Source organism: Oreochromis aureus, linkage group 4 (assembly GCF_013358895.1).
Source record: "Oreochromis aureus strain Israel breed Guangdong linkage group 4, ZZ_aureus, whole genome shotgun sequence".
Taxonomy (NCBI): Eukaryota; Metazoa; Chordata; class Actinopteri; order Cichliformes; family Cichlidae; genus Oreochromis; species Oreochromis aureus.
Genome location: NC_052945.1, coordinates 8,231,118 through 8,246,219, shown reverse-complemented (window position 1 = coordinate 8,246,219; position 15,102 = coordinate 8,231,118). Strand labels below are relative to the sequence as shown.

The window sequence follows — 15,102 nt, the reverse complement described above, 5'->3', positions numbered from 1 at the left end:
TTCAAAGAATTTTGTTTTGAAAGCAGGATAACCGGATGTACCTGTACGTCACACCCATAACTTGACTCTTGTGTAAAAGCCTGGTGCGACAGTGTGTAACGCTATAGGCTGGAAGGAGGCAGCTGTTGCCATTATATTATCAACCAGCTTAGACGCATCAGCGGCTTCATTCTCTCCGAAGGAAAAAAAAATAAAAGATGAGTCGATCGACACCATCGTAAACACACTAAACTAGAAACTGAAAATAGATTTTTAAAAAGTTAAATCAAATGGTACAGAAAAGTAGTATGTCCAGGACGCCTTCGACCTCAACCCAGGAGATCCAAATGGACATGTTCGACCATCACCCACACACACAGGTAAGACCAAGAAACGGGAAGAGGGTAAAGCGTAAATATTGTGGAAGTATTATGTTAAAAATCCCATGTTGACTATTTTGAATTGATGCTCTATATGATGCTGGTGAACATTAAAGCTGCTGCACTTCTGAAGATTAACAGGTTGTTTCCAATTAAGTCGCTTAATTTGCTTTCGGGGTGCCGAGATGCTCGTGTACGCTGCACTGATGAATTTAGTCAAATTAATGATTTTAAGAAGAAGTGAAATGGATGAAATATACTAGTTTTTCTTCACTACGGATTTTGATTTATAGCTACATCCTTGTTCTGGGTTTAATTTTTGCTGGCGTTAATAAGTCTGTGCTATGTAACCGTGATGTGACGCTTGTTTATATGCCGTCTGACCAGCGGGTTCCCAGGAAAACCACGCCTTTGTTTAATTGATGTCTAATTATCGAGTAACATGTTGAATTGACCAGCTTCTTTGGGGGGGGGATTTAAAAATTTCCATAAATGAAAGAGCGACTTGAGTTTTTCATAGGTGGAGTTGGCTTATGTTGCTGACATTTTTTCCCATTTCATAACCCCCCCCCCCCAAAAAAGAAAAAAAAACACAAACAAATAAACAAAACAAACATAAAATAAAATAATAATAATAATAACTCATTGATAGCTTTTATCTCCCCATGGTGTCTCCTGTTTTACAGCCACAAATACACAGTGGCTCTTAGGAAGTGACATGATGTGGGCATGTTTAGACATAAATGGATGACCAAAAAAAAAGAAAAAAAAGATGAGAATATCTAGAACAAACACACCCACGCTGGGCTCAGTCATTATCTCTCTGGAGAAGGGGAAAAAACAGAACACCTCACCATCACAGACAACCAGCGCTTCAAACCCTGCCAAGTCCCGCTCTCTCCTCTTTACTCCCACTTCTCCCCCTCAGCTCTCCATCCACTTTGAATGTGCCACTATGCCCATCCTGCTCTCGCCTTCTCACCTCATGTGAGATGTCTGTTTTTAGAAATCAGATCTTTATCTGCTGAGAGGCTGTGGTGAGAAGCAGATGGGCACGGTGCTTGTGCCAGGCAGATTAGATGTAAAGTTCATGTTGACCTGCAGTGGGATATGCTGTTATATGCACTTGTGTTTCTGCTGTAGAGAGAGAAGAAGAAAAAAAAACACATTTCTAATATCCTGCAGGAAATGGCCAGAGTTCTCTCACCAGCCACTTCTTTAACACAGAAGAAGAAATGAACTGTGTGCCGAGAAATTATCCAGTTTCTGAACCTGAGGGCAGCTTAGATTAAAGATTGTGTGTGCTGACCGCTGTCACATTGCAGATCAGTTGGGCTCTCTGAGCACAATATTGTATAGAGGGTTCTGGTTAAAAGAATGAAATATGTTTATGATACCTTTCAGTGTGCCACCCTCCACCCTTTATACTCCCTGCCTTCCTGCTTTCACAAACAGCACCCTCCTTAATTATACACTTAATCTGGGAGGATGTTTACCAGCAGGAAGCTTCCCATCCCACTTCCTCTGGCATTTCTCTGCTCTTTAGTGACAGGAATCAGCTCCATCATGGCTCCAATCATAGAGATCCCTCTAAAAACATGCATGCTAATGCATGTATGCACCTGATATCACACACGCTGTGAGATGTGATCAAATTTACCAGCTTAATTGCTGACATATTTGGTGGCACAGGAGCTTCTCCAGCATAACAAACAGTGCGATCGGGCTGTGAGGCTACTTTTGGGTTCAATATTAACTTTATTGTCCCCAATGAGAAATTGATTTGTGGCATGTCCACTCATCAAACAATGCATACATTGTATTATAAAAAAAAAAAAAAAAAAAAGCTGGACCTGAGTCCTCCCTAAAATCTTACCAGTCTGGTCCTATTGAAAGGCAGATTACCATACCAAGCAATGATACAAAACATTAGAACAGATTCTATAAAACTTTATTTTAAAAAAGGGTCAACATTTCAGGTGAAACATTAAAAACTCTGAATTTCCTTAAAAAGTACAGCTGTTGTTGGACCTTTTTTTTTGTTGTAGCAGCAAAATGTGACTCAAAGGACAGAACATTACCAAGAAAAACAGATAAACATGACAGTATATTTGCACACAGGTCAAGAACCATGGATTTTGTCTTCCATCACTAGGAAAAGGAAGAATGTTTAGCTTGTTTCAGTGAGTACGCGGCTGCTGTTATAAGACAGATGTGAAACTGAGACTATCCAACCAAATTAAACATCTTACTACTGCCTGGATATCAAAACACTTAATGGTAGATGATAACTCACACAAAATCAAGAGGATTTATTAAATTACCCATTATACATTTGAGTGGATTGGCAATTAGGTATACTGGATGCATATGCTATTTAAAATGCTGTCTGCAATATAGTTCTTCATGACCCCGATTAAGGCCACAAGCTGACATGGTAAAGTATTAATGTTGTTCCTCATCACACAATTATTTCTGCCGCTTCAGCCTCTTTAGGCGATGAGCCTTCTCCATGCACCTTGGAAGTAGGTGAAGTTGTGCCAGAAATTTCCTTTGTGTTTTCACTATGTGGGATTTGCCAGTTGGACGCTCTAAGACTAACAGCCAAGCAAACGGTTGATGTGAGCAGCACCGAGATTAAATGTTATCAGCTGATGCACAGAGACTGCGGGCTGCAGAGATGTGGCAGAGCAGGAGCAAGACCCATGCATGGAACAGAGGGGGCATTAATGGAAATACCGATAAAGTCAGATAAACTGTGAAAGGGATGAGCTGATGTGAATGTGGGTTGCAAAGCGGCTTACAGAAGAACAGCAACTGTAAGCAGAGTAAAGCACCCTGAATAGCACATCCTATATGCCTTTTACTGATGTTAAGTTAAATATCCGAATACAAACCAACATCTGTTTGATATTTTTGCGTGACAAAATATTTTCATGGACGCACACACACATCTTCAGAGAAATCATGATTCTTGGGTTCTTTCAGTCAGTGTAGGTGGACAGATTTGCCAGCAGTGATGTCATCCTCTATTTTTAAATCTGAGCAGCACAAAGTACAGCTGCCCATCCACATCATTGACAATATATTGTATCAACACTTCATATTTCATTTCAATATTAAAACCCACTACCCATGTTAGCCGAACATTGGAACACAGTAATTGTTGTGGGTTCATCAGAGGTTGTCTTTTTTTCTGTGGAACATCCTGTGGTGTATTCATCCTATCCCATCAAAAATACTATATCAAGCATACCACAGAAGGCTCTGTAGATAATTTTTTGCACTGCTGGAGGCTTAAGATTGATTGAAATGGATTCCTGAGCTGGATTTTTTGGAGAGGAGCATGTAACAGATGTGTTCCCTTTTATTTGTTAACACTGGAAACCTCTCGGCCGCAGCGTGCTTTTATGTTCGCACCAGTTGGTGCTGGTGTAACAGGTCATGTTTGTTTAAAAGCAGGCGTGACAGCATCATTCATCCAAGAGCCTCGGTTTGCCCCGTTGAACATAATGTGACAGTGATAGCAAAATACTGAGTCGAGGACACTCACTGTTGGCTTGTAGTTAATCTGTCTCTGGATCCCTCCTGCCAATCCAAGAACAGCAAATATATACTGACATTTGGGAAGTTTTGAGGTAGTTGTTCAGTGTTTACAATGGTGAGCATGTTTGTGTACAGGATCTGGGGGGCTGATTGGAAACAGTAGCAGGTAAATGCAGTTGTTTCTCATGGGAACGATAAAGCAAACAGAGGGTTTATTAGAGCGTCAGTGAAGAGAATATGTTAGGGTTTCATGCTGATTACTGACCTTTTGTGTATCCTTTTAAGAAAACTCACACCTCTTTTGACTTTTTATGTCTTTTTTAATCATAAGTCATATCTTTTCATGTCATGAGCAACACTGGAAACATTTATGATGATCACATTTTTGTTTTTATTTACAAAATTCTTTCATTTTAATTTGTCAGGTATGTGTATAAAAATAAACAAACATCTTCACTTTTGCTTCTCTTGGTAAAACTGGCTTTTTATTGGTCCAAATTAGCTACCTGCTAACATGGACAGATTAGCCAAATGTATCACTGTCACTAGCAAAATACGACTGGAATCCATATCAGCTTTTATTGCTTTATGCTTTTGTGGATCCAAATAAAGGGCAAAAAAGGAAAACTCAAGTTTTTATTCCAGGCATTTTTGTCCTTTTTTAATTTTACTAATAAGTCTTAAGTTAAAATTAGCCCGTGTTACTCATTTCATAGAAACTCCATGCCAGTTCCCTCAGGCTGTTTGAGACAACCAAGACCTCTTTTATGGTGTTATGTATTGTACAGTGTGTTCATACACTAAACACACTGTACAAAAAGAACACAAGAAAATAGGAATATAGAAAATTGTAAAAAGCTGTTATAAACAGAACGTGTAATGGAGGTATGTTGTGATTATGGGGAAAGCAATCCTGAAAGAGAGAGAGTTTATTCTGCTGTGTTAACATTAACAGAGGATAGTTTTCACTAGAAACTAAAGTGAGTGTTTTGGAGTGGCTGTCTCGAGCTAGTTTCCTGTTGGGTTTGTTTTGTAAACTAATGTGAAAAAAAAGAGAAAAAGGATCAAATACACATTTAGTATGTTCTTCTCAGGAATCACATCAGGTGCAGATGATCTATGTAAACAAGATAAAATACACACCCGTGCAGTCCTTTAATGGGAAATGCCACAGCTGTTCCTGCTTAAACACGCTGAAAACTAGGGGGCATCCGGATTTGAACCGGAGACCTCTTGATCTGCAGTCAAATGCTCTACCACTGAGCTATACCCCCTGTGAGTATGCAGCAGCAGGAGGATGATTACCTAAGGCGTGTATTAATGTGCTCTCTATGTGGTAGCATGTCATTTCTGTATATTAATCGACCATGTTTATTTCCTTATCAGCAGTTCGCTTTTCATGCTGAAAGAACAACAACGCCATCCTTCTGATTGCAGACAAATGCGATTAGTCGGCATTGCGTTCCCATGACAATGTGGGCAGGGTGGGCTCATAATGCAATGTGTGGCCTCTGCACAACCCGGACAGACCGTTTGCCAGGGGTCTACCAATCAGATTACAAGGTCCCAGTTTGCATCAGAACATGAAAAATGACAAGTAATGAAGGCAGTTCACGAACACGCTGGACACATTTTCTCTGCTCGACTTCCTCTGTGGTCTGGGACTTAGGCTGCTTTATCTCTGGCTCCATCTAACCGCCTGATCATATTCAGAAGCTTTTACAAACGCTGCGCCAAATGTTAATGGCTGCCATGCTCCTCGGAAACAAGGTTTTTCAAGAAATATGTCAAGATAATTATCGTAAAGGAACATAATTAAACTTTTTCTGTTTTTTTCTCTTTTCTCAAAACCTTCAGGGAAAGTACGCCAAGAGGAAGAGCCGATTTAAGCGCTCAGATGGAAGCACCTCATCTGACACCACCTCAAACAGCTTTGTCCGACAGGTAACATTTCACACTTAATCCTTCCCTCAGACTTAATGAGGGCGCCAGACTTGGCCTCATCTCGTTTAATGAAGAATTACAAGTTTAATGGAATCAAGTGAGAACTTTTAGTGCCTTTGCATTTCAAGAGTTGCTAATGAAAACTCATGGTTTATTGAATTTATTAAAGTTTTATTTCCTTTTTTTAACATATGCAAATTGAAATGTTACAAGAGATTATTTAAATGTGTAAATCAATACAAAACATAACACAGTGAACACATTATAACAAAAAAATAGCTAACATAAATCTGTAGTACAATATGAATTAAAAGTGTAAAATACAACAGGGCAATTGATGAAAAAGAAATAAGAAGATAAAATGAGTTTGTGGTTCTGTTAGTTTAGCACATATACTAAAAAAAAAAAAAAAAAAATACTTTGTATTAAGTCTGTCCAAAGCTCATAAGAATTTCCATGGCAATTCTTAGGCCTTGCAATTAATCCTAATCTGACTCTTCCAGTGCCAGAGAATGACCGGAAAGCTGCGTTAAAGCCTGCAAAAATGTTGTTTAGATACAGCAGAAGGTTACACTTACACTGCCAACAGTAATCCTCATCCAGTTTAACAAGTGTATAATAATAATATCTACGGGTAACTTTATTGCACATAAATTTATCCACCGCATCCACAAGTAACTGAAAACATCTGCCATGATCCTCATGTAGTTATATATTCTATTTAACCTCTCATTCATTTAGTATTATAGTTTTTCACAACTACCATACAATGCCACTTTATTTAAAAAAACAAAATAAACCCCCCCCCCAAAAAAAACAACTTGTTAAAAACAACCAAAATCACATTTTTGGTCACATTTTGTTTTAGTCACACAAAACAAACTATTTGAATATGTGAATTTTCCAGATAAGTAATATTATTTGCCTCATTGCCCCAAAATGCAGAACTGACCGCCACAGTAAATCCTTTGTGCCGGTGGCAATAAGACTGTTTAACTCTTCCTCACTCTGTAGGTGATTCTCCTGAGACGATTACCAATGTTATTCTGTTCCCTTCCAGACTGTGCAATATTACCAAAGAGTACCTTATTGAATATTTGTTTCATCCCCCCATCATACGCTGCTACTCCCTTTATTCTATTGCACAATACTTTGTCACTTTCTAGAATCGCCTGCACTGATATTTAAATTATTTATTCACCAGGATATAGTTATATATATTACTTCGTTAGAGTTATTCGATACTATGTCTTGCACTATCCTACTGTATATTACTGTACACTACTATTCTTATTGTATATATTGTATATCTTATATCTTATTCATCTGTTCCTCTGTCTCTCCTGCTGCTTTGAGCATGTACATGACAAAAGAATTTCCCTCGGGATAAATAAAGTTATTCTTATTCTTATTCTTATTATTCTTATTCTTATCTGGAAAATCATCATCACTTACAACATATTTATATTGATAATGATTGATTGATATATTTATATTGAACACGTTGATCCATTTAACACCCATTTAAAGTTTTACTTTAACAAATGCGAGCACAAGTGCTGAAAACATGTTTTTCTGAAGCACAAGTTGTCCAATTATCAGACGTATTCAGGATTTTGGATTCTAAACATTCTCACTGTATATTTTTCTTTGTATTATTTATATTTCATTCTCTTCAAAGTAAACAAAAATATAGTTTTTATCCCATAAATATAAATTTAAGTGTAATGGTTGTACACAGGAGGTCTAATAAACAAACACAAACATAATATTATATAAAAAAAATATGTTATGGCAGGTAGAATAAGTGTGGAACCAATAAGTGTCTTATTGCAGAGTTAAGAGTAGGTTACATTTTTATGTTTGCAGTTCTTTCTCTCTTTACCTGTGCATGTCACAGGCAGCACACACGCTGCATAAAAAAACATTCATGATATGATAATATCTTACTAAGACCCCTGTGGATGCAGCTATGCATCACGGCATTATTCTCAACTAGTTTGAGTTGAGAGACATCTGGACAGATTCCTCCGGGTCCGACTGTGAATCCCAATCCCCAAGTCTTACTCATGCCACGCCAATGCCCTCTGATCTGACCCCTCCCGGCCTGTTGATGTGTGTATACATGGATTTCACTTTCAATCAATGCATGTAGTGAACAAGTTATAGTTTTAAACTTGTCCAGCTGCAGATGTTAATGTTCCTGCTCGGAATGACTGAAGAAGCCTTTCTTCTTCAGCTGTGAACATTTCTTCTCCTCAGGGGGTTGAAGGAGTTGGTTTGGGTATCACACGCTCATGACCCACGCAGCAGTCCTTGTCTGGCTGTGACATTTCTCAAAGACATGCTGCGTCGCAGCTAAATGAGCCCCCCTTTTCCACCTGACCTCTTCATTTGAGAGAGGAAATGATGCGCCGCGAGCTGAATGACATTTACCTGTTCAGTACTGGTGTTTCTTCAGGAAAAAAAATCTCACTGCCGTGTGGTGAACACAGGGAGCTCAACTCCCCTGTGGTTTCTAAAGGTTAGCCACATCCCTTGCTTGCACATCCCCCCTTCCCACTGCCTTGTTCTTCATTAACTTTGTGACTGTGGACTACAGGTAGACAGGGTTCATATCGCCCACGCTGTATAACGAGCACATTACCTGTAGTAAGGATGATTTCATGCTTCATGCTATAAATATGCTCCCATGCCTTACACTACTGCACATCAGATCCACTCATCAGGGTTGTTGGGGTTCATGTTGAGCTGTCAAAATGTTGCACATAATGTAAAAAGCGATTTAGCAACTCAACTGTTAAGTGTATGGAGCGTTTCCACACATACACATAATTTTTTAAACTATGTTAAGATATTTTTTTAAAGGCGTTTATTCCAGAAAAAGAAGCATAAAGGCGTTATATAGGTTTTTCATACATATAGCCCTTATTAGCCGAACAACTGAAAGCAGAGCCCTGTATAGGCTTTACAGTCTCACACACACCTACGCAAGTGCACACTCGTTCTTTCTCATACACACACACACGAATAGAGGAGAGCCACAATCAGCCAACAGTGGAGCGGCTGGTACACTCGGCCTGGTTTCTATGGCAACCGGGCTACTGAATCTCTCCCTGTGTGCAGGCACAGTGGGATGGAGAGACGAAGGAGAGCACGTTTAGATGGGTTTGTGTTTGCTCGTGTGTGTGTGTGTTTGTGCGTGTGTGTGTGTGTGGGTGCAGCCTACATGTTTGTGCAGTGTCAAGTTCAACAAAAACACACTCTGTCTTCAGGTGTGTGAATACAGGCAGGGACTGTCTGCTGCTGCGGCTGCTGTTGTGTGAAGTTGGGATTATTGAATTTGCTCCAGTAGTATTTGGTGATGATGTCAGTAAACAAAATACTTTTTACTGGCATATTTATGTTCACCTTTTTGGTTCAATTGTGTCATGATCTCAAGCCAAAGCACCCTCATCAGGGACTTCTCACACCCCCACCATGGACTGTTCTCACTGCTGGAAAGAGGCTCTGCAGCATTCGGTGCAGGACCACCAGGTTATGCACTCGCCTTTTTCCCGAGGTCATCAGACGGCTGAAATCTAATTGGATACCATGTTTCTATAAGTTAATTTCACTGGTTGCTTTTAGCATAGCATTTTATATGGTAATTTTGGATTCTATATATTTTCATATATTTAGCATAGGTGTTTATACTTTCGCCCTGTGTTGAACCAACTGCAGTAAATTTTGTTCCATGTACACTTGCTGTACACTGAATCACAGCGAGTCTGTCTGTCAAATTAACAACCCAAAAAAATAGACACAGGCATGATGCAACATCAGTTTAGAAAGGCTGTTATAATAAAAACATGACTGCTAATAAGGACATAGACCATAAGCAAGGTCCTTCAGACAATGTGAAATCCAGCCTGAACTTCATTTTCCTCTCCAACCCTAAACATCTACATGAAGCATCTCTTACGGAGAATGAAACCAATTGTATTTTCTGGGTTTAATCACCAGTGATGTCCAGTATTGTATTTTTGAAGCAGACGCTGATACGACTTTTGGTTTAAAAAGAAAACAAACAGAAAGAAAAAAAATCAGTTAAATGAGGATGACTATATTCAAAAGAAGACTCCTATTTCCCTCTGCAGGAGGTTATATTTGGCAGTCTGGCAGTGTTGGGGGGGGCTCCCCACCTCTCCACATGCTTAAGTGTAAAGCATAAAGTATAATTTACAGTACAGGGTTCGATCCCTACAGTATTGGACAATGTTGTTGTTTGTATTTATACTTGTGTGCTGGTATGTCTACATTGCCTGCCCACAAGTAAAACACAGGTGTTCATGTTGGACTTGGAGTCTGATAATCTTGAACAACACTTACTACAGGACAGAAAATGCTAGAAGCCATTCTGAGTTGTTGGAGCTAGAAGACTGAGTAAAACAACATCTCTTTTGTACACTGTTAGAATACTAACTATTGCATTACTGTAGTGAGCATGCAATTAGTGCTTTTACTGAAATATTATCCTTGAGCTTGTCTGCATACAAATCACAGTAGAGAGCAGCAGCAAACCGATGCGCAGAACAGAGTGGGGATAAAACACAAAAGATCCTTTTGTTATACCAGACATAGCATGAAAGTTGGAGTTGAGGTGGAGGTAGATTGCAGATGCATAGCAACTGTGCATAAAATGAAACCAGGTGGCTCTTTATGAGATTGGATTTGTAGAACAGTATCGGCTGAGCCACCAGCTGATGTGGGCCAGCCTTGCTCAACGAACTCTACGCTCAATGCTATTGATATACCAACAAATGTCATATACAGAGAGGAGGTTCAGGACTTGAATGTAATGAATATAGTTGCCGTGTTAAATTGTAAAGTTCGTGGCAGTAAAATAAGAAAAAACACTGAACAAGTGTAACTGGTGTAGAAGGGTTTTGAGGAGAAAGTCTCTTTGTTTCATCTGAGCAAACCCGACTTCTGGAACAATATCCTTTGGACAGACCAAAGCAAAGATGTTGATCATAAAAATGATGATCATAATCCAAACTGTCATGTTTGGCAAAAAACCAAACAGCATATCAGCACAAACACTCCATACCAACTGTCAGCACAGAGATGAGGGGTGATGATTTCAACCACAAACTCCTCTGTATACCTAAGTATTCTAGAGTCAAATGTCCGACAGCTAAAGCTCAGTCAAAACTGGGTCATGGTACAGAATAATGATTGCAAGCAAGACAGCAAATCTTCATCAGAATGGCTATGAAAAAACAGAATCAAGGTGTTTCAATGACCCAGTCAAAGTATGGACCTCCATCTGATTGAAATGATGTGGAGAGCTGTGCATACACGAATCCCTGCTAACCTCAATATGCGAAAGCAACGTTGTAAAGGAGAGTGGGCCAAAATTCCCCCATAATGATGTGAGAGACTGATAAAGTCATACAAAAAAATAATCACTTCAACTTATTACCTCAAGCTATGCTTAGTTTTTCACAGTAGTCCCTGCAGTCAAATGAAAATTTTCTTTGTAACATGATTGTATATGATCTTCCAGTTTGCAGGCCCTTGATAACCAAATTTATATTGCTAGATGTGAGCTTTATCTTGATGGAATAGCGTTGTGAGTTCATTATTAAATATGCAGGATCCCATCATTTACACTCCACAGAAGCATACTCTGTGTGATTAATGTGATAGATAACTTACTGATAACTGCTGCTGAATAAAGCAACATTGTGACGTGAGAACTTCCACCTGAGTAAGACTCACCTCAGTGCAAAGTTCATCCCAAAACTGTGCAGCAAAGATATGACATATTTTAGTAGGTTAACCTGATCATGATACCTGTAGTCCTGGGACCAAATTTGCATTATGAGACCTGCAATATTGTTTCAGTTAGTTAGTTATAGTTTTGCAATATTTGGAATATGTTTCACTCATCAAAAAAAAGCCATATAAGAAAATTTATCCACAATTTGAATGTCTTGAAAACTATTTGAATCATTTTAAAAGTACAATAAGTCAAACTTGCATGTGGTATTGCTTTAAACACAGATTCATTTCTGACATCAGAATACCAAGACCCATTAATTTTACCATAGACAAGTCCTGGCTTGGTTGCCATATATGAAGACTTTGAGTGTTTAGATCCTGGAGAGATGCAAGCCGTCCTCCTGTCAGATCTGACATATGAATCCCAGCAGAGAGCTCCAGTTGCTGCTGTGTTTGGCTGCTCGAGGAGTCAGCTGGTATATGTGTTAGCAGCTCTCTGTTTTTTCACCGTCCCTCAGCTGACTCTGTTGTCACCAGTTACAAACACAAGTCAGGATGGGGCGGTGGGGCCTATAGCCATAAAGAAGCCCCTGTCATTGTGTCAAAGGTTGCCCTCTGGTGGACACAGTAGACTTTTCTACCCGCTGCCTCCACTACACCTCCACCTACAAGTATCTGCTCTCCAACTGCCTCCTTTTAGCCTTTTAATAGTGTCCTATTTTGGATAATGTTTAAAATGTAGAAGGTACATTGATGGGGTATGAGCGGTAACTATGAGCGGTAACTATTCAACAGATACTTCAAAGGCTCGAGTCATCAAGCGCCAGTTGCTTCAAAGTGTCACAGCCCAGATCGCTGCTCTTCATGTCCTCCATTCCCTAATGCTGCACTGACTACCTCTCTTGTCTGTTTTACCTCTACTCATATCCATATTAATTCCTCATCTGATACCCCTTTTTCCAACAGATAGACAAAGAGACAGAGAGAGCTAGAGAGAGGTTGGGAAGAATGAGATCAGGACAGAGGCAAGGGGGACTGAAGCAAAAAAGAGAGAGGGGAGGGGGTTTCCCTGGGCACTGCCCCAGTCTTCTCCCACGTCAGCTGGGGCATTGAATGGCTGACGACTGCATACCAAGCCTCCTTCTGGGTCTCAGTGTGTTCACGTCCCTGTTTCTGCCCAGCCAGGTCTAAATATATTTCCCCAGTTTGCAAATGTAGCACAAGTCCTGCAACCTGACCCCCAGCCAGTTCCAGCTCTCTTCCTCTACACAAGGTTCACGTTCCTCTGGGTTGTGGAGGTGGGGGGTGGATATGTGTGTGTGAGGGTGTGTGTGTGTGCAAAAGGGTTGGAGGTTAAGAGAGCGCTCACTTAGTTTCGGGCGCACGACACTCTTTTCTGGCTTTCTCTCCTGTCACAGACACACACACACTCACAAATACACACATACACTCATGCACTTGTTAAGCTAATGGGCAGACACTCACACTAGGTCCCACGATATACACGTTACTCTGTCGGCGGACTCTGGCGTTGCCCCCTTGGTTTGCCGTGGTGTGGCGAGTGTGGCAAACGAGGTATGGAGAGGACTGAGAGGATTCAAAGGCCTGTGTTGGTAAGAAGGATCTGGATTAATCTATAAGCTGTGCACTTTCTGCTGTGCCTGACTCAAAGTATGTAATGCAAGTGTGTATCAGTTTCCTTTCCGAATGGACTAACTTTTGAAAATTCAGCAGAGGCTTTGAGATATGACTGGAGAATATAACTTTGTGTAGTGTCCTGATAGCGTTATACCCCCTGCTCTGCGGCTTTCTTTGCTCCCCCTCTTCTGACTATACGACTGTGTGATTCCATTTTGGGCCGGGCCACAGCTGCTAGAAAGGCGCTGTGTTTTTAATTAGACTTCCAGTCCTCACCGTTGCGTTTGCAGCTATGTGGACTGCCTCTCAGACCAGCACTGTGGCCATTTCAGGGGGGTTTCTTTTGCTGCTGTCCCTCAATCTCTGGCCTCGGTTGAATTGTGGATCACTGGTGTTGGAACTCCAGAATATTTTAAGAGAATTACAACTTGATATCGTCCTTGTGTGGGTTTCCATTATGTTTGTAGTTGGTTTTGGGCAATAATTGAGTTAAACTTCAGTTGAATATTTTTGTAATGATTTGCAGCTAAAAAAAAGTTTCCTCTTTTTATTAATCAGTTTATATCAAATATTTGATCATCTACTGTCAGTAAACAATATGGGAATGAAATATTGAAATTTTTCCATTTTCTAGAAAAAATTCCTGAGATTTGTCATTTTATCTGTCCAGCTCTCAGGTATGATTGTATTAAACCTTTTTTATTAGAAAGTAGAATGAATAAATGGCACCACTGTGACGTTTCTGTAAATTGAGTATTGACAGAAGGACAAATGAAACTTATATATTGTGTTGTTGTTTTGCAAAATTATTTTGTCTAGATTAAATTGAATGAGCAGTTTTGTACATAGGGACGCACATGCGATACACAAGTCATCACTTTGATTCATTTATATGCAAGAGAGCACTGAGGATTGCGCCTCAGGAGTTTCTAAATTTGATCTTGATTTAGGCTGTTTATGTTGCATTGCTAACATATTTAATTAACTTACACAATGTTTGTATTTTGTATATGTCTCATTAAAATTTGCTAATCAAACTATGATCTTTTGCATAAGAATTAGCTTTAAATTCTAGCACATTTGTATGTAGTAACATTTAAACACAACAGACATTGTCCAAAGCGCTGCACAGCAACTAAAATTATCATAGAAACAATACAAATCTTTTAAGAACAATGAAAAGAATCATAATAATGGTGATTCATGTATTCAGCTGTACAAGCTTCAGAAAATAAAACTTATTAGAAGCTACTGATCAAAAAGACCTAAGTGAGCAACATGAGACACAGACATTGTAAAAGATCTCACAAATAACCAGGAGCAAGCTCATGCAAGCCAAACACTTATATGTGAGCAACAGTATTTAATAAATTAATCCTGTACTTCACAGGAAGCCAGGGAAACGATTTAAGAATTAACTGTGATCACGCTTCAGGAGGCTAGCAGCAACATTTTGAACCAGCTGTTTTTGCTCCGTCCGACATATAATTTGTTGCAATAATCCAGTCCAGATCTAATTAAAGCATGAATAACTTTCTCTAGGTCATTGATAGAAAGAATTTGTATAACTTTAGTTTAAAGTCCTAATTGAAAAAAGCTGGCCTTAATAAGTGATATGTAAACATATTACCAACAAATTTCTTTTCAAGTGAAATTTTGCACTGCACAGTAATGTCTTTGGAATTATTTTGTTTCTCCATCTTACTTACATTTACACAATTGGTTCATTATGTACACTATATACATTTGGTTCCAATCTAATGTATACAGGCAAATATAATAATCTTTATACTTTAAAATAACTAGATTTTTAGATTTCTAGGGAGTCTAAATGTCTTAAATAATG

At 39.3% G+C, this 15,102-nt stretch overlaps 1 protein-coding gene and 1 non-coding gene across 7 annotated transcripts in view; one reads left to right on the top strand and one right to left on the bottom strand.

Moving 5' to 3' along the window:
• The first annotated feature begins 87 nt into the window (after positions 1-87).
• The window catches only part of cacnb1 (calcium channel, voltage-dependent, beta 1 subunit), a 41,063-nt gene continuing 26,048 nt past the window's right edge, over positions 88-15,102 (top strand). For 5 of the 6 annotated variants that reach the window (XM_031732365.2, XM_031732366.2, XM_031732367.2 and 2 more), the window contains exons 1-2: positions 88-359; positions 5,763-5,849. In XM_031732365.2, coding sequence (XP_031588225.1) covers positions 270-359; positions 5,763-5,849 — 177 coding nt within the window. In that variant the 5' untranslated portion in view covers positions 88-269. Of the gene's footprint in view, positions 360-5,762; positions 5,850-13,029; positions 13,232-15,102 lie in introns of those variants that run through there. The other variant, XM_039611142.1, reaches the window with a different exon arrangement.
• trnac-gca lies at positions 5,108-5,179 on the bottom strand. Its single transcript has one exon. It is a non-coding gene; the product is annotated as a tRNA-Cys (tRNA).